This window comes from Pteropus medius, unplaced genomic scaffold (assembly GCF_902729225.1).
Source record: "Pteropus medius unplaced genomic scaffold, Ma_sr-lr_union100, whole genome shotgun sequence".
In the NCBI taxonomy this organism is placed as follows: Eukaryota; Metazoa; Chordata; class Mammalia; order Chiroptera; family Pteropodidae; genus Pteropus; species Pteropus medius.
Window position 1 is genome coordinate 10,138,947 of NW_024353517.1, and position 27,496 is coordinate 10,166,442.

The 27,496-nt window shown below is 43.9% G+C and overlaps 1 protein-coding gene across 2 annotated transcripts; it reads right to left on the minus strand.

Annotated features, from left to right (window-relative positions):
- On the minus strand, positions 1 to 27,408 carry GP5 (glycoprotein V platelet). 2 transcript variants are annotated; one of them, XR_005650266.1, is made up of 3 exons: positions 20,918 to 23,076; positions 3,563 to 3,696; positions 1 to 62 (listed from the first exon to the last, which is right to left on the minus strand). XR_005650266.1 is itself a non-coding variant. In XM_039850737.1 (2 exons), the coding sequence occupies exons 1-2, from the start codon at positions 24,100 to 24,102 to the stop codon at positions 21,266 to 21,268; spliced, it is 1,854 nt and encodes a 617-aa protein (XP_039706671.1). In that variant the 5' UTR covers positions 24,103 to 27,408; the 3' UTR covers positions 20,754 to 21,265. The 2 variants fall into 2 exon arrangements, 1 of the variants encoding a protein (XP_039706671.1); XM_039850737.1 differs by lacking the exons at positions 1 to 62; positions 3,563 to 3,696 and adding an exon at positions 23,971 to 27,408 and having other exon boundaries at positions 20,754 to 22,987.
- Positions 27,409 to 27,496: the final 88 nt, after the last annotated feature.

A 27,496-nucleotide genomic window follows, 5' to 3' on the forward strand; every position in this document is an offset into this window, starting at 1 on the left:
TCAAGTGGACAGCCTTGCAGAGCAGACTGAAGGAGTACGCCACCAAAGTCTCTGTCGAAAACCTTCCCCAACACAGATGAGGAAGAAAAAGAACCGTGCAGGTGAGAGAAAATTTCATTTAGCTATATATCTATGTTTGTGTGTGTGCTTATCTGTACACATTACACATGTATGCATATATATATATGCATGTGTATATGTACATAAGCATATATGCATGTATAGACACACATATGTGTAGATGTATAAACACAGGTGTCTATATGCATGCACATACATACACATACACGTATATCTTTGTCTATATATAGGAATGTTTAGAAAAAGATCTGAAAGGATACACTCAAAACTGCTACAGAAGTGGGGGTAGGGAACAGTGATGAACAAGAATTTTTTATAACTATGTGTTATTTTATATTTCCTTTAAATAAAAATGCATTCCTAAACTGTGTCTAATTGACAACTAGAATGATTATTTCAAAAGACAAAAAAACAAAGTTTTTTTCAATGTCTTTTTTTTTTTTTTATTACACTGAAACTGCCTCCTTGGAACCTCCACCCATGGGTTCTCTTCCTCCCTTCAGGCCTGCTTCACCTGTGGGCCAGCCCCTCAGACGTCTGGGACCATGAACAGGCTCACCCCCATAATGCCTCCATTTCTCTTACACAGACACACACGCCACACACAGTTTCTTCCCTCAGCCGTCCTGGTTGCTCACCGTGAAGATGAGCATCCACTTAGCAAACTGAGCATTCAGCGGGAGGCCTGGGCTAGGTGCCAGGACACAGAAGTGAATTCATTCTGAGGGGAACTCAAACCTGTGAACAGTCATATTCAAGTGTAAGGCATGTATGGGATGGGGACCACACAAGGGCATCACTGAGCCTGCCTGGACTGTGAGAGGAGGCCTTCTTTAACAGGGTGACCCTTGGACTAAGCCTGGTAAGATGAGCAGGCATTTGGGCAATCTGGGAAGAACAAATAGCACTTGCAGAGGCTCAAAGGCATAAAAAACCATAGCACATTCAGCGTGTGGCAAGTAGTTCAAGGTAGCCAGAAAGCAGGGACTACATGAGAGCTTAGTAGAAGCACCATCCTGGGGAGAATGCAAGAGGCAATGTAGGAAGGGTCTCATCAACTGGGACTTAATCTGTAGGCCACGGAGGGCCACAAAAATGTTTAGCCGGGGACAGACGCAGTCAGATTGGTGTAAGGCAGTGGTTCTCAACCAGGAATAATTTTGCCCCCTTCATAGGGAACATTTGGTAATGTCTGGAGACATTTTTGGAAAATGCAAGTGGCATCTTGTGAGTACAGGCCAGAAATGCTGCTGAACATCCTCAGCACACAGGACAGCCCCTCACAACAAAAAATCATCGCAGCTGCAATGTCAATAGAGCTGAGATTGAGACACACTGGTCTAGAGGATGGATATCTGTGGCAGCATTACAGAGGATGGTTTGGGGAGTGGGAAGTGCGTGAGAAAGTGATGGGCACAGGAAGACCTGATAAAAAGTTCTAGCAATAGCTCAGATGGAAGATGATAAAAGCCTGAGCTAAGGCAGGGCAGTGAGAATGTAGAGAAGGGACTGAATCGGGAGGTGATATAAGCAGTGAAACTGCTGAAGGATAGTGATAGACTGGTTATTGTGGAAAGTAGGATAATACAGTGGGGCTGTTACAGTATGGGTAAGGCCATCGTAACAAGTGAGCCAAAAACAGCAAGAGCTTAATCAAGGTGGATGTTTATTTCCCATCTGAGGCTGGAATGGTGGCTTGACTCTCTCAGGGACCGACACCTCATCTATCTAATCGCTCTGCCACCTTCAATCCGTGGTTGCCATCTCATGCCCACAATGGCTGCTCCAGCTTTTGCCTTCACATTCATATTCCGGCCACAGGAAAAGCAAAAATGAGAAAATGAAGGGCTCAATTCTTTCTCTTAAAGGCATGACCTAGAAGCTACACACATCACATCTGCTCACATTCCTTTGCCCGAAATTTAGTCAAACCTACCTGCAAGAGAAATGTAGTCTTGATCTGAGCTCCATGTACGAAATTAAAACACTTATAACTATGGAAGTAGGGGCAAGCAGCCACTGGGAGCTATTAGCAGTCCATGCCACCAGTGACGAAAGAGAATAATTCATGAAGGGAAATGGAAGTTTTTCAGCATGGGTGACTGAGTGGATGGTGGATACCATTAAGAGAACTAAAGAACACAGGAGGAGGGCGGGGAAAGTGACAGGCTCATTTTGATCAGGCTGCGTTTGAACCCCGTGGGACCACAGTGTAGACTTCCAGCTGAGTCTGAAATTGGGTCTGAGCTCAAGGAGAGGTTCTGGGTGGGGACAGAGACAAGGGGTGTTTGTCCAGAAACGGTGCTTAATCTGGAGTCCACAAAGTCCAGCCATTAAAGCAGGCTCTCTACCCCTAAAGGACTAAGAGGGAGATGCAGCCGCTGAATTTCCCGAGGCTGTATGTCAAAGTATGTAGAAATGTGCTGTGCATGTGCCCTTTTCTGGGGAGACAGCTCATGACTTTTATCAGATTCTCAAGGGGTGTGGGTGTAGTAGAGTGAGATAAGAAGAGGGTTTTAAAAGGCAGCCTGGGACCCCCTGATATTACTGAAGCAGACAGAGGAAGAGGAGCCAACCGAAAAGACCAAGAAAGAGCAGTGAGCAGGGTATAGGAGCAGCAGACAGGGCGTTTGTAGAGTTGGGAGGGCAGAAATTTAAGAAGAATGTGGTAGCCCACGAATGAGGTCCACAGGGCATCAGGAAGCCTGTGGCAAGGGCACAGTCGGTGGTGTGTATGTGGCGGGTGGGGGTGGGGTGGGTAGAAGGAGCAGGTGCAGGAGGAATCCTGGAGCAGACACAGAGCTTTTCAGGATGACAGAGGATTAAAGATGTCTATAAATTGAGTGGAAATGGCCAGCAGAGGGGGAGGGATTGAGAAGAGCGGAGATAGAGCGAATTATATTTTCTTCTTGAAACGGGTGCTTGACATCCACCTCAGTGCTCAGTGCCCAGCAGCAGGAGCAGAAGTGCTTGCTGTGAAAGAAAGGACACAGGCTTCCATGGTGGTTTCCCAGTCCCAGCTCTGCCTGTCACTGGCTGGGACCTCAGATAATTAGTCCACCTCTCTGAGCCTCCTTGTCCCTGAATATGAACTCAAATAACAACCTGCCTCACGTGAATGATAAAAGGCTTAGTAGAAAAATCATGTGTGACAAGTCCAGCTCAGGTCCAGATCACAGGAGATGCTCACTCAGTAAGTGGGTGTGCCCTTCTCTCCTCCCCACCCTTCCCTTCTTACGGGATGGTTTCTCTTTAGTTTCTTGCAGGAAAAGGACAGTCTTTGAGGAAATGACTTTATAATCTTCTTATTTGTCCCAAAGGAGCAGAATTTGGGCTGTTTTAAACAGTGCACATCATCCTCACGTGGGAAGAATAAAATCAGAAACACTAAAAATATATAGAATAATAAGAAGACAAACAAGCAGACAGTCACCTTCTTAAAATTCCCAGTGACAGCTCCCAGACTCATCTCCATTTATACCTGGTTATTAGTGGTGTTTCTCCTGAGATGAGTGTCATGAGCTTGCTCTTTGTCCCCAGCGTTCAGTCCCTGATGATGATGTGTTTAGAGTCATGAGTGTTCCAAGGAGGCTGTTTGGTGGGAGGTTGTCAAGCCTGGGAGCAGTGGGTGGAGGAAAGAGAATTTCACACTTGAAAAAGCAATCTTCAAACAAACAACCCAATTAAAACACAGACAAAATACTTGAGTAGACATTTCTCTAAGGAAGATATACTAATGGTCAATAAGCACACGAAAAGATGCCTAACGTCACTAGTCAGCGGAGAAATGCAAATCAAAACTACAATAAGATACCGCTTCATACCCATTAAGATGGCTACTATCAAAAATAATAGAAAACGATAAAACAATGCGTATTAGAAAGAATGGGGAGACATTAGAACCCCTCGTGCATTGCTGGTGGGAATGTAAAATGGCACAGTTGCTGTGAAAACAATAGGACGGTTCCGCAAAAAGTAAACATAGAATCACAACATATTCCCGCAATTCTATTCTGGGTATATACCCCAAAGAATTGAAAGCAGGGTCTTGAAGAGATATTTGTACACCCACACAGAGCAGCATTATTCCCAAAGCCAAAAGCAACCTAAGTTTCTATTGACAGATGAATGGATAAACAAAACATGGTACATACATACAGTGGAATATTAGTCAGCCTTAAAAAAAGGAAGGAAATTATGACACATTCTACAACATGGAAGAACCTTGAGGACAATATGCCAAGCGTAATAAGCCAGTCACGAAGGGACAAATATTGTATGGTTCCACTTACCCGAGGAACCTGAAATATTCAAATTCATAGAGACAGAGAGTAGGGATTGGGGGAAGGGGGAATGGGGAGTTAATGCTTAATGGGTACAGAGTTTCAGTTTGGGATGATATAAAAGTTCTGGAGGTAGATCGGGATGACGGTCACACAGCAATATAAATATCCTTATTGCCACTGAACTGTACACGTAAAAACAGTTGAAAAGATAAATTTTATGTTATGTATATTTTACCACAAAAAAATAAAAGCAATCCTAATGACAAATTATGCTGGAGAAAGTCGAGGGCCATTATGTAAATGTTTTTTAATATCTGGTGAAATGTTTTTCTATGAAATTAGAAATTAGGCCTTTTTGAAAATATTATCAAAATTATAGAATGCAGACCCATCCTAAATGAGCTGGTCAGCGAACCCCTTCTGCTGCTCTGAACTGAACTCAGTTTTCCTCGCCCAACAGGTGTGTCTGAGCTTTTGAGGAAAGCTGGCCCCTCTGAGTATTGAAAATATAAACCATTTTTCCCTCTACGATTTTGTCTTTTATACATTTTCCACATTTTCTGTCATTAACTTGATGATCATAATGAAGAAAACATCCTTTAAATCCTCTATATCTTAAAGACTCTGTCCTCCATGCCAACCCCTGTGAGCGAGGGCTCAGTGTTTCTCAAGAGGGACTTCCACGGCCCAGGATTAGCCCCTGAGTGAAATCTCTTTTCTCAGGTGAGTCATGCTGGTAGGATCATAGGGATGGGCTAGGTTGGCAGCCTCAGTGAACAAATGTCCCAGCAAACCCAGCCATCGGCTGGGCTCCAGGTGAGCATTGTGCTAGGGGTTTGCAGAGACAAATTGGGGTGAGCTTCAACCCTCACCATCAGAGTTCAGATTCAGGCAGCTGAGATGCATGTACAACAAACTTAAAGCACCCCATACTAAAACCAGTCCTGACCTCAGGCAAGCAATGCGTCCTGAAAGGACGGAAGAGGGAAAGGTTTGTCAGGATAGATGGCAGAAAGCGTGGTGGGGTGGATTAAGGGCTTCAGAGGGTGAATGGGATCCTGAAAGGGTTTAAAGGGGTGGGCAAGTGTTCCAGGCGAGGGCTATGGGGTGGGCAAAGTTGAAAGGCAAGAAAGGATCCTTCGCTTGAGGGGCATGAGTTTTCACAGGGAACTGGATTATGAAGTCCTTGTATGTGAAGTTTAGCAACTTGGACTTTTTTCATGGGTGACTGGGAATCGGGAAGGGTGGTAGTCATTATTTTTTTCATTTATTTTATCAAGAGACCCATCTGCCTGAATCTAGAGGCCTCGGAGTCTGCCTTCTTGTCCCATCAGCTTCGAGAACAGTCTGAGACTACCTCAGGTAAGCTTGCCAAATGTCTTTTTAAAACATTGTTTTTCAAAGAGCCCATCCATCTCTTTTTCTCAAAGGGATTCAGTGAGTTTGGAAATAGACAGTTAACAGATGGGGGTGGGGAAGGTGACGGGCTAGTTTCAGGAAGAGGAAGGGAAAAGTTCACCTTGCCCTACAGCAATTTATTCGAGTTACATTTAATTGTACATTTTAATATGAGACTTCCAAATTTTATGTCACAATAAAACAGAGCAACCTTTGAAATGATTAAACTAGCAACTTAGTAGTCCTCATGGCTGGAGCAGCTTCCAGCGCGTCACCACACCTAATTAAAGGTCAGAGATGGGTTCTGTAAGAGCTGCTGTGTTTTCCTTAATTATTACGTGAATGAACAGGTCTGTTCTGAATGCCCTACATGACTGAAGCTTACACAGAAACACAGGGGCACGTGGGCTCAATTCAGGAAGCCCATTCTTCCCCCGCTCCCCACTTTGAGAAACCTGTCTGGCTCATTACTCCCTCTACAAATTCCTCTCGGTGTACAACCAAAAAAAGAACAGGAAAATTCTGTTAGCTAGGTGAACAGGTTCAAGAACACATGGAAGACTAGGAGCCCAGAAAATGGACCTTAGGAAGTCATTTCCTCCTTTGGGCATCAGTTTTTCCATCCATGAAGTGGGGACATTACATGAGATATTCATTTATGACGGCCTATTATTATTCTTTGAAAAAAATCATAACTTTTCATATTATCTCATCTGATAAAGGAAAAGAAAGGGAAGGAATGGAGGGAGAGAGGGAAGAAAGGGGACAAAATTTGTTCAGGGTTCATATTTGCATACACCTTGACTAATTTCAGCCCCTCTTGACTCCTTGCGCTGCCCACCACACACACGTCAGTGCTCAGACTAAAAAACTCTTTAACAAACGCTAAATGACACCCTCTTTCTGGCCTTCATCCACCGCGCAGGTTCATAGAGTAAACCAAGATGGCAGCTCTCGTGGATCTGGAGTTAAAGAAGGTAAAAGAGGGTTCGAGCATTCAGAAGCTTCTCTTAAGAAGCAGAGGGGTCTGTGGACAAGAATCTCAAATGAGGCCCGAGTGTTGCAGAAAGAAAGAAACTCTGGGGGCCTGGGGAATAGTTTCGCAGTCCTAAGAAGTCCTCGTCTTCTCAGGCTGGAGTGGGGGTTAGCGGCTGGCTCTTCGGGAAGGAGATGGTTGGGATTAAGTATGTGGCGACTGATGGCCTGTCCCTTCGTTCTGATCTCCAGAGATGTTTTCATTGAGCTTGGAGGCTTCAGGGACTCAGTTCCATGGTAAGACCTAACGAGAGCGTTTCAAATTGGAGCCACTTCACATGGCTTGCCTGAGCCAAGGCATCTGTAATTCTGCCTCTTCATTTTCTTTGTAAAACTCCAAGTCCAACCTGTATTTTTAGGCCATTTATTCTATCCCATACCTTGAAAGGTCATAATATCTACAGTTCAGAAAGTCAGACATTCTCATAGCAATGTTCATCTCTGGTCTTTGGCCTCACCCCCTTTTTTGAAGGACTTGTCAAAAAAAAAGAAAAAGTCCAGTAAAGTTTTCCAAATAAAATAGGTATCAGAAGGAACTGGGTTTTCCCTTTGTTCAAATAAGTGTTTATAAATGTGTCACTACCCAAAAACACTTTTGACACCTACTTCCTACCCAAAACCATATGCTTTTTGGAAGGGGCGGGAGAAGGACAGGAATTGGAAAGGACCCTAGACCTCATCTAGGATGAAAGAAGACTGGATTTCAGAAAAATCTTAGTCAATGGGACTACTTGTCAGTATCTTAGCCACACTTAACTATTTATGTTCTTTAAAAGAGCAACATGTTACTTCTTAAGACTGCCTTATTGTCAACCTTTGGATGAGAAATAAGACAATTAAAATAGCTGTTGCTCCTAATAAATGAAGCTGTATGTTATTGCTCTGAGCGGAAAACAAAACAAAACTAAAAGCTAAATGATAGTAACGTGCCCATAGTGCACTGTCAGAGCCATCACCTAAATCCCTGGAGTGATGGACTGCCCTCTCTGGCGCTCGTCATTTTCCTACTGGCAAATTAAGGGAAATGACTGAGCCTCGCTTTTGAAGAGGACTTCGAAGACAGGAATGCTGTAGTGGTGCTTATTACAACTGGGAATGCAGACCAAAGGCAGGAATGAACAAGTGGTTAACAGTATAGATGCAGACCCAGATGACAAGTGATGAGGAGGAGAAAGCAGGTGGCAGGGCCAAATAGGGATGACCCTGGGCTCTCTCCCTGCTCTGATCCTCCCACCGCGTCCCTTCTGTGAGGTGTTTCCTCATGTCTAGGACAGAGTCATGGCACTCAGGACTGGTGACTCTGGGTAGGCCAGTTTCCTGGTCATGTCAGAGAACTCTGTATCTATCTATACACCACCAATTGACCTATTTGTGTATTTATTCTTACCACTCCTTGTTCCAGAAAGGATTCAAAGTAGCTCAAAAAATAATAATAATAATAACAAAATAACATAAGTTAAAAGCAGGAAGGAAAGAAAAATGAAAGTGAAGGACTAAAAGAGATCCAGGAGTGAATCCCTCACAATTCACTTTGTGATGATTCATCCAGCTAGACACATGATTTATGTAGTTTTCTGTATGGATCTATGAATGGCAATTTAAAAATCCATTTACTTTTAAAAAAAAGGGGTGGGCTATGCTGGTGTTCAGTTTTGTCCTACTCTTCTCCCTTCTCGCCGCCTGAAATGCTCACACGAGGCTGCAGCCCTGGGGCCAAATGCCACAGGCCACGGATGGTGAAGTAGAACAAGGGACAGAACCAGAGACACCGATGACACCGGAGCCACTGCGCTTCTCCTGGACGGTCCGCCTCTGCACTCACTGGCATGTGAGGACGGCCATCTCCGACTTGGCTAGACCAGTGTCATCAGTGATTCTGTTAATGCATCAACTGCAATTTTCTGATACAGAAGGCAACTGAAGCCAAGGCCTTCATGAAACTGTCTATGGAGCAAGTAGAGGCTGAGAAGCGAGGAGGGTGTGGACAGATGCTTCATGGGACTCTCAGCATTTAATGGCTGAGGAGAGGAGGCCGAACCTGCAGGGGAAACCAAGGTGAGACCACCGGAGACGTCGGAAGGGGGACGGGAACCTTTCCAGAGTAGGCCATACCTTTGTCTCTAAACCTTCTGGCAGGACATGAGAAAAAGGAAATAGAGTCTATTTATACCACCAGATGCAAAGACCAGTGGCTAAGGAGGAGGTTAGTAACCATGGGACTTAGACCAAATGAGCACTTCTCCCAAGGGTCTTTGCACAGTGGACACTTTGTCACTTAGTCCAAACAGTCTCAACATCAAGTGTCCTAACAACAGATGGAGCCATAAGCTCCGAAGGCTTGTTTCTTACCACAGCCCATGTGAGCCACTGGAACCACCATAAAATTGAGAGCAGATTCTACTGAGGATCCAGTATGTGTGTTCCAGACCCCAGCTCTCTGTACCTCTGGCTTGTTTGAGGGACATGTTTTAGGCTATCGGGAGGAGTGCATGAGCCACATGCCTCTTTCCAGCAATTCTCCCTAAACACTGTTCCTCTCACTTGAGCTATTAAACGATGTTGGTGGCCATGAGGCCAATTCTGCTCTCTTGGCCAAGGCTCTCCAGAAAATATAGTCCCAGCCACATTGGACTTGACCTCATATGAAATCAAGGGACAGTCTTTCAATGCCTAACAAAGGAACCACCTGGTAATCTAAACAAAAGCAGGAATTCCTCAGGGAGAAAGGAAGATGCAGGAATTGGTTTTCGACTGGGCTTTTAAATAATATCCTGTAACTCAATCTATAAACCAAGCCCAAAGGGCTGGGCTCTGTTTAAGAGGCTGACTGCAGGCCTGTCAGGAGGATTACATGCTTAGAAAGCTGTGTCACACATGACGGGGATGAGTCCTTGTGAATCAGCCCCACTTCTACCATAGGCACCTTTCTGGGTAAGGGAGGTCCTGGGAGAAAGCAGCCCAAGCCAGGACCTCCACTGCCCCACTGGCTCCCTTATCCAATCACTGAGCTGCCCAGACCACTCTGATCTCCCTGCTGCCTCACCCTAAGCTACAACTCAATGGCTGTGTGGTCCAGGAGTTCCAGGAAGGTGGAGAAAATTTTCGAGTTCACAGAGCCTCGCCCAGAGTAGGACAGTGAGAATGTCTGTGACACTGAAAGGAACCTTTTCACTTTACAGTTGAGGGAACTGAATCCATAGAAAAGGAGAACCTGCCCAGGGTCATGCAGTGAGGAGCACAGCCAGCCAAGTTGAGAGTTCCGTCTCCCAGCCCCCTCTCCCTCCCTCTCCTGGAAGCACCTGACCTTAGCACCTGCTGACCTTACGTGCCTCCCAGATGCTCCAAGGGAGAGACCAAGTCCTTAGAGGACCTGCCGCATTGAACAATGGGTGCCACGTGGACCTTCTAGATGTAGTAATTCCTCACACAGAGTTTGCAAATCATAGAGCACTTTCTCACTCATGTCTCACCATGATTGTACCAAGAATACCCATCTGCAGGGCCACAGCAGCCTAGGGACCTCTTGCCACTGCACCAGGAAAGGTGAGATTCCATGCTTGGTGCCAGCGGATGAGCCTTCTCCTTGAGGGCAGGGACTGGGCAGTGGGCAGCTGCTGCGGAAACACAGGCAGTGTTCCAAGTTCAAGCAGCCTTTGGGCCCAGTCACAGCATGGACTGAACCCAGAACTCAGAGGGGACCTCACCATGATTCCTTCCAACCAGGAGCCATGAGAACAACCAGCCAAAATTGTTTCTGCAAAGCATGGTGCAAGTAGGAACACACATGGGACAGGGACATCGGGGCAGGCACTTCCTCATCCATTCTGGGAAAGGGCCATTTCTATAGCCGTGTATCAGGAGGGAGATGAGCAGGGTGAGGAATTCGAGTGCAGCCCATGAGTGGGGGGAAGAACAAGTGATAGGGATGTGTCTTTGACAGGACATTGGTCAATGGACAAGGGAGGCAAGTGATTCGATTCAGGACCTAGACTCTGGGCTCCAGTAGCATCAGAGTGGGAAGGACCCCCAGTATACAGATGGGGACACCAAGGCCCAAGTAGGGGAAAGAATTCGCTTGAAGTCACCGAGCTAGTCAGTAGCAGAACAAGGATTTGATCCCTGAGTGGGGATCCTGAGTATTTAGAGCAGTGGTCCCCAACCTTTTCAGCACCAGGGACCTGTGCTCCTATGAGAATCTAATGCCTGGTGATCTGAGGTGGAGCTGAGGCGGTGATGCTAGCGCTGGGGAGCGGCTGCAAATACAGATGAAGCTTCTTTTGCTTGCCTACCACTCACCTGCTGTGCAGCCTGGTTCCCAGCAGGCCCATGACTGGTCCATGGCCTGGGGGTTGGGGACCCCTGATTTAGAGGAAGGTGCACAGGGAGGTGGGAGAAAACCAGACACACACTCTAGCCAGGAGCCAGCCCTGGAAGGATTGGGTATGAAACTCAGATCAGGCTTTTCCAAAGCAATCTGGAAATATAAAACTCAAGGAGATCTCTTCGGGCCAATAAGAGGCCCCCTTCCTGGAAACAGCAAGCTGTAAAATGCCTGCTATTGGGATGGCTGGTTTTATACATGCTTGTTTGAGGATGTAGACTGACCCCGAGGCAGTAAGCACCCACGCCAACACAACGTCTGCAAATTGCTCTTCCACTCAACTCAGGTCAGCTCAACAAGGTCATGGCCAATGTCTGTAGGGGCCAGTGCCTGGGCAGCTGGTTACACCCATATCCATCAGCTGAACCCACGACAGGGTCAATTAATCACAGACTGTGTGAGGGAGAAGGGATCTTAAAAGAGCATTTAAAAGCCTCACACCTGTCGCCATCAGAAACTGAAATTACTCCCATCTGGTGGCTGACTGGTCGCAGCCTGAGCTCAGGAGACAGCTCACGGCCCCACGTGGCTGGCCACTCCAACCCTGAGTGGCACTGACCCAGTTCTTCCTTGGACTGAGCCAAAATCTTCCCTGCTCACCCTGCGTTTCCTACCAGCTGGTTCTCATTCTATTCCTTGAAACGACATGGAATCAATCCCTTCTTCTTCCCCATTCCAACTCTGGTTAAACACAGTGACCAGCACCCTCAAATCCTCTCTTTTCCAGGCTGAGCACCCTTGGTTTTCAATCAGTTTTCCATAGGATCGGGTTCCAGTCCTTCATCTTTCTCTCCACTTGATTATTTATGACTCCCCAGGATTGAACATAACATTCAAGCTGAAGACCAACATCTCAAATCACCCTCCTTCCAGAGACCTAAGAAGGTCTCTAGACCTTCTCACGCCCCTTCTCTTCTCTGTTATCTCGTGTTTGGACTCTCTGATCTAAGCTTCACAGACTTGGACGGGAAGGCCACGCCTGCTCAGAGAGAGCAACGTTAATGGGCACTGTGTTTGTAATTAAATATATGTGGTAAATCCTGATTTTCCAAAACCTTAATAAGGAAGAACATTTAACACTCTAAAGGGTGGTGGGGTCAGGGGAGAAATTCCCCAATAGCACAGCATGTATTGAAGCTAACCTCTGTCAGGTCTGATTCTGGAGGCAAGCTCATGGATTGCATATTCATTCAAGTGAGCACTAACTTTGAGCACCTACTGTGCCCTGCAGCACCATGGCAGGAAGACGGCTTAATATATAGCTTTTACCCCAAGGAGTCCAGTTAAGGAGACCAACACATACAGAATTACAGTACAATGTGCCAGATGCTGTAACTGAGGCATGAAGATGGAAGGTTTTCTATTGCTGCTATAATGCATTAACCACAAACTCAAAATGGGTCTCGCTGGGCTGAAGTCAAGGTACCAGCAGGGCTGGGGGCCTTCTGGGACCTCTGGGAGATGATCTATTTCTTTGCCTTTTCTGGCTTTTGGAGGTTGCACACATTCCTTGGCTCTTGGTCTCCTTAATCTTTCTTCAAAGTCCGTGTTGTCACATCTTCAAATCTTAACTTCCTGCCTCCTTCTTTAGTTAAGAGGAACTCTTGTGATTACACCGGGTTTGCCTGGATAATTCAGGATAATCTTCCCATCTCAAGGTTCTTAATCACTTCTGCAGTCTCTTTTGCCCAGTAAGATGAAATATTTACATATTCATGGGTTCTGGGGATTAGGACTTGGACATTTTTGTCAGCTATTATTCTCCTTACCACAGGGAACCACTAAGTGTGCTCTGTGAAAAGAGGTATTACATTTGAATGGATCCTTAAGGCTTTGCAGGAGTTTTATGCAGGGGCACCCTGGCATGAAAGGGAAAAGAGATTTACAAGAAGAATGTGCTTGCATAAGGCAGGGAGACAAGAAAGCATGGCTAGTTCTTGTTCTTTATTATTATTATTATTATTATTTGCTTGCTTTTTTTCTTTTCCACAAAAAGCCAGGCTCTAGGGTCGTGAGGCTCACTACGTTTCAAGGCAGCTCCTTTCTTCCTATTGACAGTTCCAAACAAAGAAGAACTTTCCTCAAATTGAACCCTGATGTTTTCATCATCACTGGAAATGTCACAGATCTTATAGTGCCCAGGAGTTTCTTTAGTTGGCCCAGAAAGGGGTACTGGGAGGGTCGTGCACACAGAGGCCTAATATATCCAGGAAGTGCTCTGAGGCTCAATATCAGATAGACTATTTTCCATCTGAATGTCCCTGGGCAGGTCTCCAGGCCAAATCTTATTCAAGGAATACTATTCCCAAAGCTGGATGATCGCAGAATTTCACTGATGCCATCTCCTCTATTGCTGAATTTGAATTGAACAGAGGCTGAATTTGAACTTGCACTTCAAGGGGCAAAACTCAGAAACACTGACATTTTTCATTTCTCTTTTGGTGTCACCAAAAGAGGTTTGGAGCCAGGGAGGAGGCCCAGCTCTCTGCCTTCTGCCTGAGGCAAGCTGGGGTCTAGCAGGGCTCAGTTGGGTGGTCCCTGCCGTGGCGGTCAAGAGCTGGGGATGGGGGCTTTGGGCTGTGGGGCTGGTGCAGGGAGGACAGTGTCACAGGAGAGCCTTGCCGAGAAGATACATCCTGCATCCCTGTTATCTCTCTGCACCCTCCGTTGACCTCCTTCATTCCCGGGTCTCCTCTATGCAGGTGGCACTGTACTCGGTTACGCTCCGGAGTGTGGAGGTTATGGGGCGGACACCGCCTTGACCTCGTGGTGTACCAGCAACAAAGGGACCCTTCCCTGCTGAACAGAGCTTCAGTTTATAGCACACTTTTACACGCATTACCATCTTGGACTCTTAAAACATCCCAGTGAGGATGGGGAAACTGAGATAGTGGCAGAGCTGAGACTGGCCTCTGAGACCAGCTCGGCAATCCTTACCACATTAAGATACCTGTGGGTTCTGAGTCACTCCTGTTGGGTCAGGGCCAGGCCCACACGCAGAGTTCTAGCTCCTTTCTCTCATTCCTGCCCCTCTCAATTACCCCTCCCTCCACCCTTTTTTTCTTCCGTATTCCACTCTCTCAGTCTCCTCTGTGCTCCTTCTCACCAGCAAAGATGCCCACAAGCGGCGCTCAGCTCTCTGGGAGCCTCCGCTAGGCTTGGGGGACTAGAACCCCTTGGTCAGAATGTCCACAACCATAAGCATGCACGTCCTCCTGGGGCTTGCATCGACCCGATCTGCAGGTCCTGGTTTGGGCACTGACCCCATCCATATCAGGGGAAACAGTGGGGGAAAGAGCTTGGAACAGCTCTAGGCCAGAAGCCAGGAGACGAGCTCCCGAGACAGCTTCATCAGTCATAAGTTAGGTGCGTTACTGCCCCACTTTGGACCTCAGTTTTCTCACCAGTAAAGTGGGATAACGATACCTACTTCACAGGGCAGTTATGAAGGTTAAGAAAATTGATTTCATGGTGCCAGCTACAGCCAGATGTTTAATAAAAGTTGAATGTGGTAGCAGCTGGAACACAGAACCCTCTCAAGAGTTGGACTTGGAAATATCAGTGTCTGTGCTGAGATAATAAAAGCCAGGAAGCACCTGGAAGCATGGATGGAAAAGGTAGAAGGGGATGGAGGAAGGGCGTCACTGGGCAGAGGCTATTTGCTGTTTTTTTTCCCTGGGCATCACAGGCTCCGGTACTGTGGATCCGGCCACTGAGCTCAAGTGATGATTGTCTCCTTATGATGTTGATGAAATCATCTTGTAACATTCCAGATGCCTAATGAGGGTGTGCGCAGAAAATAGGCAGAGAATCTCCCTGCCCTTGGCACGCCCTGGGAGTAATGGTGATTTTTAAAAACTGGGAAGCCCAGAGTGACTTCTCCCCAAAACAGTCTCGGTCAGTCCCAGTGTCAGCAGAGATTTGGAGCCCAACCTGCCGTGGTTCCAGAAAAGAGAAGTCAATTGTAGCATACAGTGACGGGTGGTTGGTGGGGAGCCCCAAAGTGCAGGAGGAACCAGATGGATCCAATTTTGCCCAGAGTAAGTCAGAGAAACTTCCAGAGCTGGAAACTTGGAGGCTAGAAATGAATGGACTTTCGGTTTAACATGCATATTGTTTGTACCCAGTTGTCACTGCTCCATTCCTGACCCCTACTTCAATGAGAGTAAAATAATTGAAATGGTGTAAACCCGCAACGTCACAGGAAATGGGAGGGGGTTATGGATGGACTGGAGATTCCCACAATTTTATGGAACAGAACAGTAGAAGGTGGGTGAGGAGGAGGAAGCCTTACAGGCAGCGTGAGGAGAGAGGTCCTGTTTTCTTCACAGAGCCCCAAAGAAGCTTGAAAATTGATTATACCAGGTACAATGCAGAACAGATCTGAGATCTAAGATCTAAAATCAGGGAGTTATATAGAAGCTAGAGTATGGAACAGTTGCCTCTGCTTTGTTTCCCTAGGAAAACAAACAAACAAAAAAAATATTTTAAGAAATTACAAGGTCCTAGAAAAAAGAACCCTCTACAAACATTCTGGTTTGCAGAGGTTCCCAGTAAACACTCGGCTTGCTACTCCAAAACCCTAAAATGAAGCTTGCCAGTCAACGGCTTTTGTCCATGTGCACAAAGCTGATTAGTTTTATTGCCTCACTTTTAAAATATGAACCGACAACCAAAGATTTAAGGAAAGCAAGCAAGCAATAAAAACAACAACAAAAATCCCAGAGAAAATAGATATCGTTCAGAAAGTAAAAAGAAACTTTAAAAAGCACAAAATTTTAAATGCTAGTATCCTAAAAAAAAAAAAAAGAAATCCAAAAGAGACTGCATCTATAAACAAAAATAAGTCTATAGAAAAAGAACAATTAAGGAACAAGGATCACAGAATTTTAAAATACAACTGCAAAAATTAAAATTTTAAATAAATTGTTGGAAGGTAGAGTTGAGAAGTCTTCAGATAGGAGAAAAGAGATTAAAAAGACAAGAGAAAAGAGAAGATAGAAAAGATTAAAGGAGAGGATAAAAAAATTATCAAGGAAATAGTATAAGGAAATTTCACACAACTTAAGGATACAAGTTTCCACGGGGCCCTAGATGTCTCCAGCATTGTTAATAAAATAAAAGAGCAATACATGGCACACCATATTGAAACCAGAATGCAAAGGACATAAAAAAAACCCAAAAGGCTTCCAAAAAAAAAGGCAACTAGAAATAATAACAAATTCTCACCAGTAATCTTGGTGCAAAAAGATAATTCGGAATTTCTTCCAGCTAAACTAGCAATCAAGTATGAAAAGAGAATAAAGAATATAGAAAAGTTTAGGCAAAGACTCAAAAAAAGAAGATAGCCTCTGTATCCCTTCTAAGAAATTATAAAATGAGAGTGTAAACTAGGAATTTAGGAAACAGTGGAAGAAACAAGGAAAAACCGTGAAGAGATCAGCTCCAGGAAACAGCTGGGTAGCTGGCCCGGAATAATTTCTAAAAATTTGAGAAAAATGAAAGAAGTGCTTGAAAAGAAGTGTAATTACAATGTGCTACTTGATACTATAGTAAATTCAAGGAAAGGATAACCCCATTTTTTACAAATTGTTTCAGAGAGACTGTCCTCACCCACTTTATGAGGCTGTAATATTTGTCTGATACAGTCAAAATCAGTCAAAGATATTATTTTTAAAAAACTTATAAGAGACTCTCACTAATGAACACATTATAAAAGTTCTAAACAAAACATTAGCAAACTATATTCGATATGTATTTTTTAAATGCATGACCAGGCTCAGTTTATTCAGGAAGGCAGATGAATTTATTTTTTCAAAATCTATAAATTTTATTTACCGCTTTAACACAATAAAGGAGAAAAACTATATGAGCATGTTAATAGATGAAAATATTGATAAAATTTAACATCTACTCATAGTGTCAGAAAACACTTAGCAAACTAGAGCTAGAAATGTCACATTTGTTGATGAAACATTAGAGCCATTCCATTTGCAATCAGATGCTTTTAAGGATGCTCATTCTCACCATTTTTATTCGACATTGTTTTGGAAGTTTTAGCCGGTGCAAATAAGATTGTTCAAAATAAAAAGGTAAATAAATAAAAAGTATAAGCTTTTAATAGGAAGAAGCAAATTAGAAGTATCTTCAGATTAAGATAATTATTTAAAAATAAATACCATTTCTATATAATGGTAATAAACAATTAGAAAATTTAATTTTGAGGAAAAAAAGATAACATCTACAATAGCCCAAGAATTTTAAAAAGGAGAGCATGTATCTGGGAATAAATCTAACAAAATCTGTCCGAGATTTTTATGAAAAGAATTCTGAAACCTCATTGAACAATTGGAAAAGACCTAAATAAATGGAAAGATGAACCATGTTTAAAGACAAGTGCACTACGCATTGCGAAGAATGTAAATCTACACTCCCAAAATCAGTTTCCACATTCACTGCAATTCCATCAGCATCCCAGTAGGGTTTCTCAATGGAGCTTAACATGCTGGCCTTAAACGAGGCATAAAGTTGCAAAGGGCCCAGAATAGATGAGACTTCTGAAGCAGAACAAGGTAGAGTGGTGACCCCATGCCAAGAATTATTTAAGCTACAATAATGAAGACAGTAAGTATAAGACTAGTTAAACAGGTCAATGGTTCAGGCCACAGAACCCAGAAACCAACCCATGCATATATGGAAACTTGATACATGACAGAGGTAGCTTTGTAAATCAGTGAGGGAAGGATGGACTATGGGATAAATGGTCTGGGACAATCGGATATAATGTACATATGGAAAAAATACAGTTGGTTCCTTACATCACACCGTATACAAAAAATAAATTCCATGTGGATAAAAGACCTAAACGTGAAAAACAAAACTGTAAACTTTCAGAAGAAAAAATAGGAGACTATTTTTATGACTTGAAAGTGGGAAGAATTTCTTAAACGAGATTGTTTTAAAAGACCAAACCATGAAGGTATATTGCTAAATTTGACTAAATTAAAATTAAAGCTTCTGTTCCACAAAAGACAGTATAAATAAAGTAAAATAAGAAGCCACAAACTGAAAAAGAATAGCTGCAAAGCATATAATTTATAGAGGATTTGTGGTCAGCATATGGAAAGAATTCCTGCAAATTGATAGGACAAAAACAAAATGTCCCAATATAAATTGGTCAATGCATATGCACAGATAATTCTCAGAAGAAGAAATCTAAATGTTCAATAAAGATATAAAAATAAGTTTAACTTCACTAGTTATCAGGGAAATAAAAGATAAAACGATAATGAGTTAGCACTTCATATCTATCAGATTGACAGAAATTAAAAATTCTGACATTATTAAGAGTTGGAGAGGATGTATAGTAACGGAGAATAAAGAAAGAAAAAACATTGGAAAGAAATGTCCATCAACAAGAGAACAGATAAATTGTGGTATATTCATTCAACAGACAATTATTCAGCTATTAAAATGAATGAACTAGAGTCAAATGCTTCATACGGATAAACCTCAAAAATACGTTAGCCCAGAGGGGAAAAAAATTAAATAATGCTACAGCATCATTTACATAAAATTTGAAAACAGGCAAAGCATTACTTCAGCTTGTTCAGAGTTATAGGCACATGTAGTAAGAACATAAAAACACCTAGGGATGTGAAACATCAAATTTACTAAGCAGGTTACGTCTAAGGAGAGAAGGAGAACAAGGAGAATAGGGAAGAGATATATACAGGAGCCTTCGACTTTATCTGTCATATTTTATTTTGTTAAAAAATATATGTATCTGAAGCAAATATAGCTAAGTATAAAGATTTTATAAAGTAGGCTGAAGTGTCCAAACTTGTTCTCACTTTCTGAATGTTTAAAGATATCGGCCAGGAGTTCAGGAAAAATGTTTTCATTGGACAGAACACCAAAATATAAACCTAATGGAGCATGTACTTTGTTTTATCCACTGCTCTATCCCTTCAGAGGAGGTACAGAGGAGGCACTCAACAAATATTCGCTGAATAAATGAACATCTGCAGAGGCATGGAGACATGTTAGAACGAGGCATGTTCAGAAAGAGCTAATCATAATAATAGCCAACTTCTATCGAGCCCTGAATGCCCCAGCCATTAATTTAACTACTTGGCCCGGACTATTCCGTTTCATCCTTGCAACCATAGTAAAGACCCTTATTATCTTCACTCCACTGTTGAGGAAAAGGATGCTCAGTTAGGTAGCTTGCCTGAGAGCATAGTAGTTAGGACCAGAGTCCATATTCCATCAAAAAAGTCTGGGTTTTATGCTGTAGGCAGCTGCCAAATTTGGAGCAGTGGAAATAAATAATACGAAGAGGCACATGAAAATACACACACCCCACAGTGAAGGGTAAGCAGAAGCAGACGGAGTGGGCAGGATGCTTAGTGCCCAAACAGAGGGGCAACACAGCAAGAGACACTATAGTCTGCCTGGGCAGTCGGGGAAGGCTTTACTAGGAGGAGACATTTAAACTTGGTCTTGAAGGAGAAGTGTACCTAGAAATTCCAGGAATCCAGCAATTCCTGCTCTCCATCTAGTTGGTGTTATTCAGAGGTTCCATCACTCTGGACTGTGAGCACAAAGCCTGACCTCATGGGGTGAGACCACACACACGCAAAGACAAACTGGTTTGAATGTAACCTCCAGTTTAAGTTTGCTCTCACCTTTACACACACAGAAGGAAAAAAAAAACCAACCCAGAGCTCTTCTTTAGAAATCACGACAGCAGTAATACAGGGAATTGCTTGCCCTTTAATAAGAACTAACATTTGAGCATTTAGTGTACTTGCAGGGTGCTGGGCTGTCATCACATGCTTTATTGCCCCTAATTCTCACAACTCTATGAGGCAGTTACTCTTTACCCCTTTCCAGAGATGAAGAAACCCAGGCTTAGAGAATTTAGCTGTCTTGCCCAAAGTCCTATGCAATTAGTAAGTGGTGGGGCTGGGATCTGAACCTATGCAGGGTGGCGTGGGGGCCAGCGTTGAAGGTGGACATCAACTTTTCAGCCCGTGTTTTAACTACTATTGCTCAGGAGAACATCCAATGAAAGCAACAAAGGTTTTATTGCTTTCAGTTGGAAGAATGAGAATGTGATCTGAGCATAATAAACTAGAAACCAAGCTTACCAATATCTTCATGAACCCCTGTCACATGTTAGGTGCTCCATAAATGCTTGTGAAATGTGGTAGCATTTAGTTCCAAATGAAGCTGGAAATGAAAACCAACCCAGTGTCAAAATGACATACTTCACTCTCCTAGCAGTTTTAAGTCTTTGCAGGCACACATACTTAGACCTCCTGGTGAGTGTCTACTCCTCTTAAATCACTGTTCCACCCACCCTCTCCATGGCCCTCCTCCTGCTCCTTGGAACTCAGCCCTGACAGTGGCTGTCCTTGCTTCTGTCACTGGGTACTGAGCTCCTGGAGGAGGAGCTCAGTACCCAGTGACATGTGTTTTTTTTATCTTTCGGCCTATCACGGATCAGGCCTACTCTGAAATCATGGCCGAATGGAGTCAAGCATTCTCCCAAATAGTCCACAGATCTGAGATACAGAAAGTGAGGGGGGAAAACAGATGAGGGAAAGAACTGGAATAGTTTTGCTTTTCAAATAAAGTAGATAAAGAGAACAACCCATCCTCTTCCTCAGAAAAAGTCATGATCATTTGGACCATGTGTATTCATTTTATTCATCGATTTCACACTTACTAGACACCTACGGTATGCAGAAGCGCGGGAGTTGGCTGGCTCATTTGCACCCTTCCTCAGTAACCTTTGAAGAGATCCCTCTCTCCACCTGGCACAGTGGGCACAGGGATGGGGCAAACAAGACCCACGCCCCCGGGGAGCACACAGTGGAGGGTGGAGGAACAAAGCAAAGCAGGCAGTCACAATTTACAAATGTAAAGGCTATTCCACATAAGGGGCGGGAGAGGGTGGCAGACCCAGGGTTGGGATCTAGGGGAGAGGAGGCGGAGGCTGAAGAGAAAGGGAAACACCTTCGGCCTGTCTGGATTTTTCCCAGAACCACATGCTCTGGTCATGTTTTGATTAATTTCAAGGTTCTCTCATTGACTCAAACAAGAGCTCTCTTGCTCTGATTAATTTTCGAAAGAGCCGGACGAGTTTAATCATAGCAAACACAATGACCCCGGTTACTATGGCCTGCGTTACTAAAAGCAGAAAGTAAAGACCCCAGAACAGGCTATAATCTTGACTCTTGCCCTTGGCCACGGGCTGGTCCCACGCCCAGGGTTCTGAGCTGTTAGGCGCCAAGGCATGGGGGCCGCGGGCCACAGGCAGGGCCACCTCGGTAAAGGCAGGAGAGTGGGGAGGCGGGCCCTGGGTGCCCGGGCAACCCAGGTCACTGTCCCGCAAGTCCCAGAGCCGCCGGCCAGCGCGCTGCCCCGTGCCGCTGCACTGCGGGGGCTCGGCTTGGCCCACGAGGTGTGGGTGCTGTCGTAGCCACGCCAGGAACGGCCACAGGCCACAGTCGCAGCGCCAGGGATTGTGCCCCAGCAGGACCTCCGCCAGCCGCGGCAGAGCCCCGAACACTTCGCCGGACATGGTCTCCAGCTGGTTGTGGTCGAGTTGGACCTCCTCGAGGCTGCGAAGGTCGCGGAAGAGCGCGCGGGGCAGAGTCCGCAGCCTGTTGTGGCTCAGCGACACTTGGCGCAGCCTGTCGAGGCCGTGCAGCAGGCCATCGGGCAGGGAGGCCAGGCTGTTGGAGTGCAGGGCGAGCACCTGGAGCTCGCCGAGGCCCCGGAAGGCGCCCTCCGGGAGCGCGCTCAGACGCGGGCTTTGGGTCACTCCTAATGTCCGCAGGCGGCTCAGGTTGCGGAAGGCGGCCTCGGGCAGGGTGCGCAGCTGGGTACGGTTCAGCCACAGCTCCTGCAGGCCTGCCATCTCCCCAAAGAGCACCTCCGGGAGCTCTTCCAGTGGATTCTCAAACAGCGTCAAGAAGTTCAAATTGTGCAAATGAAGAAAGAGTGCAGAGGGCAGGGACTCGAGCTTGTTTCTAGAAAGAGTCAAATAGCTCAGGTTGCGGAGCTCATCGAAGGCCCCGGGCGCGATGGAATGGATGTGGTTTCTGTCGAGATGCAGCTCCATCATGGCGTGCAGGCTACTCAACAACCCCGAATCCAGAGAGACGAGCTGGTTTGAGTGGAGCAGAAGCTTCTTAAGCTTCGCCTGTGCCCCGAGCAGTCCCTTGGGCAAGTGGGTCAAATTGTTTCCCGATAAATCCAACAATCTCAGGTTCTCCAGATGTGTGAAAAGGTTAGCAGGAAGGAAAAGGAGTTGATTGTTGTTCAAAAAGAGCTCCTGCAGGCTAACCAGTTTCTGAAACATGTTTTGGTCAAGGCCCTGCAGTTCATTGTGGTCCAGAAACAACTGTTCCAGGAGCACCATCTTATCCAAGAGTGCCCCTGGAAGATGAGTGATCTTGTTGCGCGACAACCTCAGGGTTTTTAGTTTTATCAGGTCATTAAAGGTGCCGGGAGCGATGGCAGAAATGTGGCTGTCTGACAGCATCAGGCGCTGCAGGACGATCATGCCACTGAAGCTGTGATTCTGCAAGATGCCGCGTCCCATTCGGAAGAGCAGGATGTGCGTGAGGTTGGTGGGTAGGCCCAGGGCCGGGATGCGTGCCACGTCGCTCCCTGAGCACTGCGCGGCGTCCCGAAAGACACACTTGCAGGCGAGTGGGCAGGGGAAGGGCTGGGCGCGCAGGAGCCCCAGCACCACGCACAGCAGGGTGCTCCTCAACATGTCTGAAACCTGCGGGCAACACCCAAGGGCAAACGTTCATATTCGATCTTGTAATCCTGAAAATTTAATTTTGCGGAGGCATGCTCCTTTGGCCAGGATTATCTCTCACATTGTTATCCAGATACAACTAAGTCTTACGCTTTTCGTAGGAGTGCAGATTTTCCTGGGTGGTGAGAAGACATTCACTTTACACTACGAAGTCTCGTTCTTTCGTTTTATTAATTTTCCACTCTCAGTTTAAAGCATTGAAATTAAACCGTTTTCAAGCTATAGAAAAGCCAATAGTTTAAAATCTTTACATAGAGAATTCATTAAATAATCATCCTCACATTCAAGCTTCAGACATTATGAAATTATGAAAATAGTTTGCCCAAAAGTAGCTCTGCTCTTGACTTTATAACTTACCCAGGGGTGGCTGTAACCAACAGTCATGAAGAGAACAGCAAAGTCTGTTAAAACAACAGCAACCACCACCACCCGATTTCATTTATCACAACCGTACTGTATTAGCAATACTAACTACCCTACTAAAACAATGCACACCCCCAAACGGTGAACACCCTCAGTTACACTGAGAAGAGCAGGTAATAATACCTATCACTTTATGCCATGCATTGTTCTCGGCATTTTATTTTGATCAATTCTTTCATTTAATCCTTACCTAATCCTATGAGGTAGGTACTACTCTGTCCCCAGAGGATGAAGAAACTAAGGCACAGAAAGGTTAAGTAACCAGGTCACAGAGCTAGAATTTGAGTAGTATATCTGATTGAGCCATAAATAAAGAGATGTCATTTATAAGTTACTTAATTAAAAATGCTTCATAGCACTGAATTATGTGAAATACACACAGTAATATTAATCTGCCAAAATGTTTCCCAAGTTTAATTTTACACAAATCATTTCTTGTACTAAATTTTATTTCTTATGTATACACAGACTAACCAAGCCCTCCAGTTGTCCATACTAATTTTTAAAACATCTGGCCTTACCTGAAGTGGTGCTGCACCCAAAAGCGACTGCAAGGCTTGGTTGGAGCTTTGCTTGTGATTCGGCACTTTCCAAAGGAAGAGGGAGGTATCTTTGCATCCTGAGGATAAAGACTTCACCAGAATAAAAGTCATGAGAGGGACCCTATCTCAGAGAGCATATTCTGGTTTTTAATGACAAATATTTTCAAACTGAAAGAGATCGTATACAACCTAAATCCTACTGTCAAAGCTGCATGATAAGAGCAGGAGGGAGAGAAGTTTCTCCATAAATGGCTCAGTGATGCTAGAAGAGCTTAGTGACACATTTAGATCATGGCAGCAGCCACACCCCTAGACGGGCCGCACTTCCTTTGGGTCTTCCCCTTCATGCCACATTGCCCCAATTCTCTATTCCAGTCCCCCCGCTCCGATGAATAAGTTTAAGAATATTCTCAAATGCTCCACTCAATTTTTTTTCTTGCTAGGAATAATATGACTAAAAATATTCTCAAATATGTTCAATTATGGCTTTACTGGGTTGAAGGGTGTTCACATGCTAAATTTGACTTAGGAAAGTCAAACGTAGTACAAATATATGATGCCACCTATAGTGTATGACAGTTCCCATGCTTCATAGCTCAGTGGAATTAATTTTGTAAATTTGGAGTTGATTTTGTAAATTTAATTTTTGACATTCATATGAAGTAATTGTCAGTGTGGTTTTGATTTTTCATTTCCCTAGTAATTGAACTTAAGCATCTTTTCATATTTGTAGTGCCACTCGTGCTTCATATTCTAAGAAATGAGTTATTTTCTTTTGCCCATTTCTCTATATACGAAATATGTATGCTTATGGCTTAAAAAAAAACACAAATTATAGGCACTCTGTATATTCTGGATACTAATCCTTTATTGGTTGTAGGTGTTACAAATATCTTAAACGAGTTTGTGGCTTGCCTTTTCACCTTATGAGGTTCTTTGACAGAAGTCAATATAGGTAAAGTTATCAATCTTTTACAATTTTTTTTTTGTCTTTTAAATCCTTTCCTCCCATCAGAAAAATATTCCCCAATTATGCCTTATTAAATTTTACAGTTTTTTTCTTCACTTTTAGGTTTTAATCCATTTAGAGTTAATTTTTGTGTATGATGTGAGTCCAATTTTATTTTTTCCATTAGGATAACCAACTGTCCTAGCCCGATTTAAATATATAAATCGCTTCTTCCCTCAGAGCTACAATGTCAGCACTGTCATGAACCAACATCTCAAACATGGATCTGTTTCACTATTTGATAATCCATGCTCCAGTATTAGACTGAAATAACCTTTTTGTATTTAATGTCTGAAAAATATTCAGTGTTTTATGAAGAGTGAAGAAATAGACATTCTCATACTACGTTGATGGGAACATAAATTGGGGCAAACTTTTTGGAGGAAAAACACTTACTACAGGATTGATAGGAAAATAAACAAAAACCTAAATGACAATCATCAGGGAACAAGTCATTTAAATTATGGTACGTTCATGCAATGGGGTACCTTGCATACTTTGAAGAGAATGAAATTGAGGGTTGATATAACTTTCTAAGGTATATGGAATGACATAAAACGAGGGCAGCATAGCATAAACAGTGGGATTCTACTTGCATAGGGTTTTTAAAAACATATACTTATATAAGGATAGATAAATAAGTATTTTTGTGGAATGAAACACCCAAGAAACTTTAGGATTCTACCTTTTGGGGGAGAAACCAGGGATAAGTGGACTTCTTTATATATATACTTTTCTGTGAGGTGTGAATTTTAATTAAATGTGCTTATGTTGTTATCATTAAAGAAATTTTAATGCAAAAATAAAGTATTTTGGATGGGAAAATGGCATCATTGAAGGAAAATAGGTAGAAATAAAGGTATTAAACATACTGGAGGAAGTCAATGCTTGAATTGTAGAAGAGTAAACATTGACCCCTGGAACTACTGAGTGAAGTGGTACAGCAGATGTGGTTCTTAAATTATTTTATCCTGGTTGGGAAGTCCCCGAATCCATGACATTTGCAGGTATTGTGGAAAAAGCACTGAAATGCAATCAGCCTTTGATGTAGCAAATGGAGTCAAAGCCCAGTAAATGCTGAAGTGACTGAAATTATCTTCTAAGTCATGAAGTCCTAAACCAGAGGGAAAGCCACTGCTTCTGCCAGGTATCATAGGATAACTGTCTTCCTGATCCAATCAAGAGAAGCCATCTACAGAGCCCAAGAATAGCTACCCTGGTGACCCAGTGAGTCAGTCATACACATACATAGGCTCACCAAACAAAAGTACTTTTGCCCATGAAAATGTCAGAGAGCAAATGTGATAGACTGGGAAGAAGTACTGTGGAATAAACAAAGTAAGACTTTGAGTCAAATTCTGGTGAAGTTTCTTTAGCCTATTTCCCCAGGAAGACCTCCAAGTTTTTGTTCTTTAAACAGAGCAGGACATCTGATTACCTAGGAAGGGAAAACTGATACGGAAGTTGCAGACAATGTAGAAACACTGTGAGTCCATCTAGTGAACAAATAGACAAGGTACTGAGAAGTATTTTGAGCAATGAAGTTGGCGACTCCACTGTTTCAAGTCCTTGGATTTCAGATCCACGAAAGTTTAGAAATCTGTCTAAAATGTCAGCTTCTGTATCTAAGTCACAGAACCCTGGCCATTCAAAAGGTGTCTACCTGGATGAGATATGCTTTTCTTCTCCACAGGGGAGACTCAGAAGCCAGGGCACAGCACGGATCTCTTTGCTCTTACAGAGAAACCACAACCTAAACTTTGAACAGGGACAGTCTCATTCAAAATCCTAGAACTCCTTCTGCCCTTCTCCGCAACATAGACTCAGAATAAAGCACCTCATAGTGATGCAGGGGGCAAGAGGAAGGAGACAGGAGGAACTGCCCACACCAAGAGGCTGTGGGGACATGATCGTTTGCTATAGAACCATAATGAATGCTAAGAACTTGGGCACAAACTAGGCCTTCACACCATGGCCACCCATACAGCCGATAGCAGAGGACGCAAGGCTCCTGCAGAATCTGTGATAACCAGGAAACACCTATCCAATCTCCAAGGCCCAATACAAATCTGCCTTCTCTGGGAGTTCTATGACTAATAGTGAGCTCTACAGCTTCTCTTTCCTCGGAGGGCTCTTTTTGGTGGCACTCATGGATGCCACTTCACTTCAAACTTACCATGGTATTAGCTTTTGGTTTGATCTTCCCAACTATTAATAAACTGTAAATTCCTGGTCTTATAATTCGCCATTTCTTTCAGACCTCCTGACACTTAACATTTGGCTCTACATTGTAACTGGATAGGATTCCAAGCGATGGGTAACTGGCACGATATCTTATGTGAAATGCTGTATTTACTTTTATTTCCTTCAAAAATCCAAAGTTAAAAAAAAAAAGGAAATGGGAAAGTATTAAGTAGGAAAATAAATCGAGAGAGGGCAATATTCATATAACTAAAGAAAAAACAAATGTATAAAGACACAGAAAAAAAAAGAAAA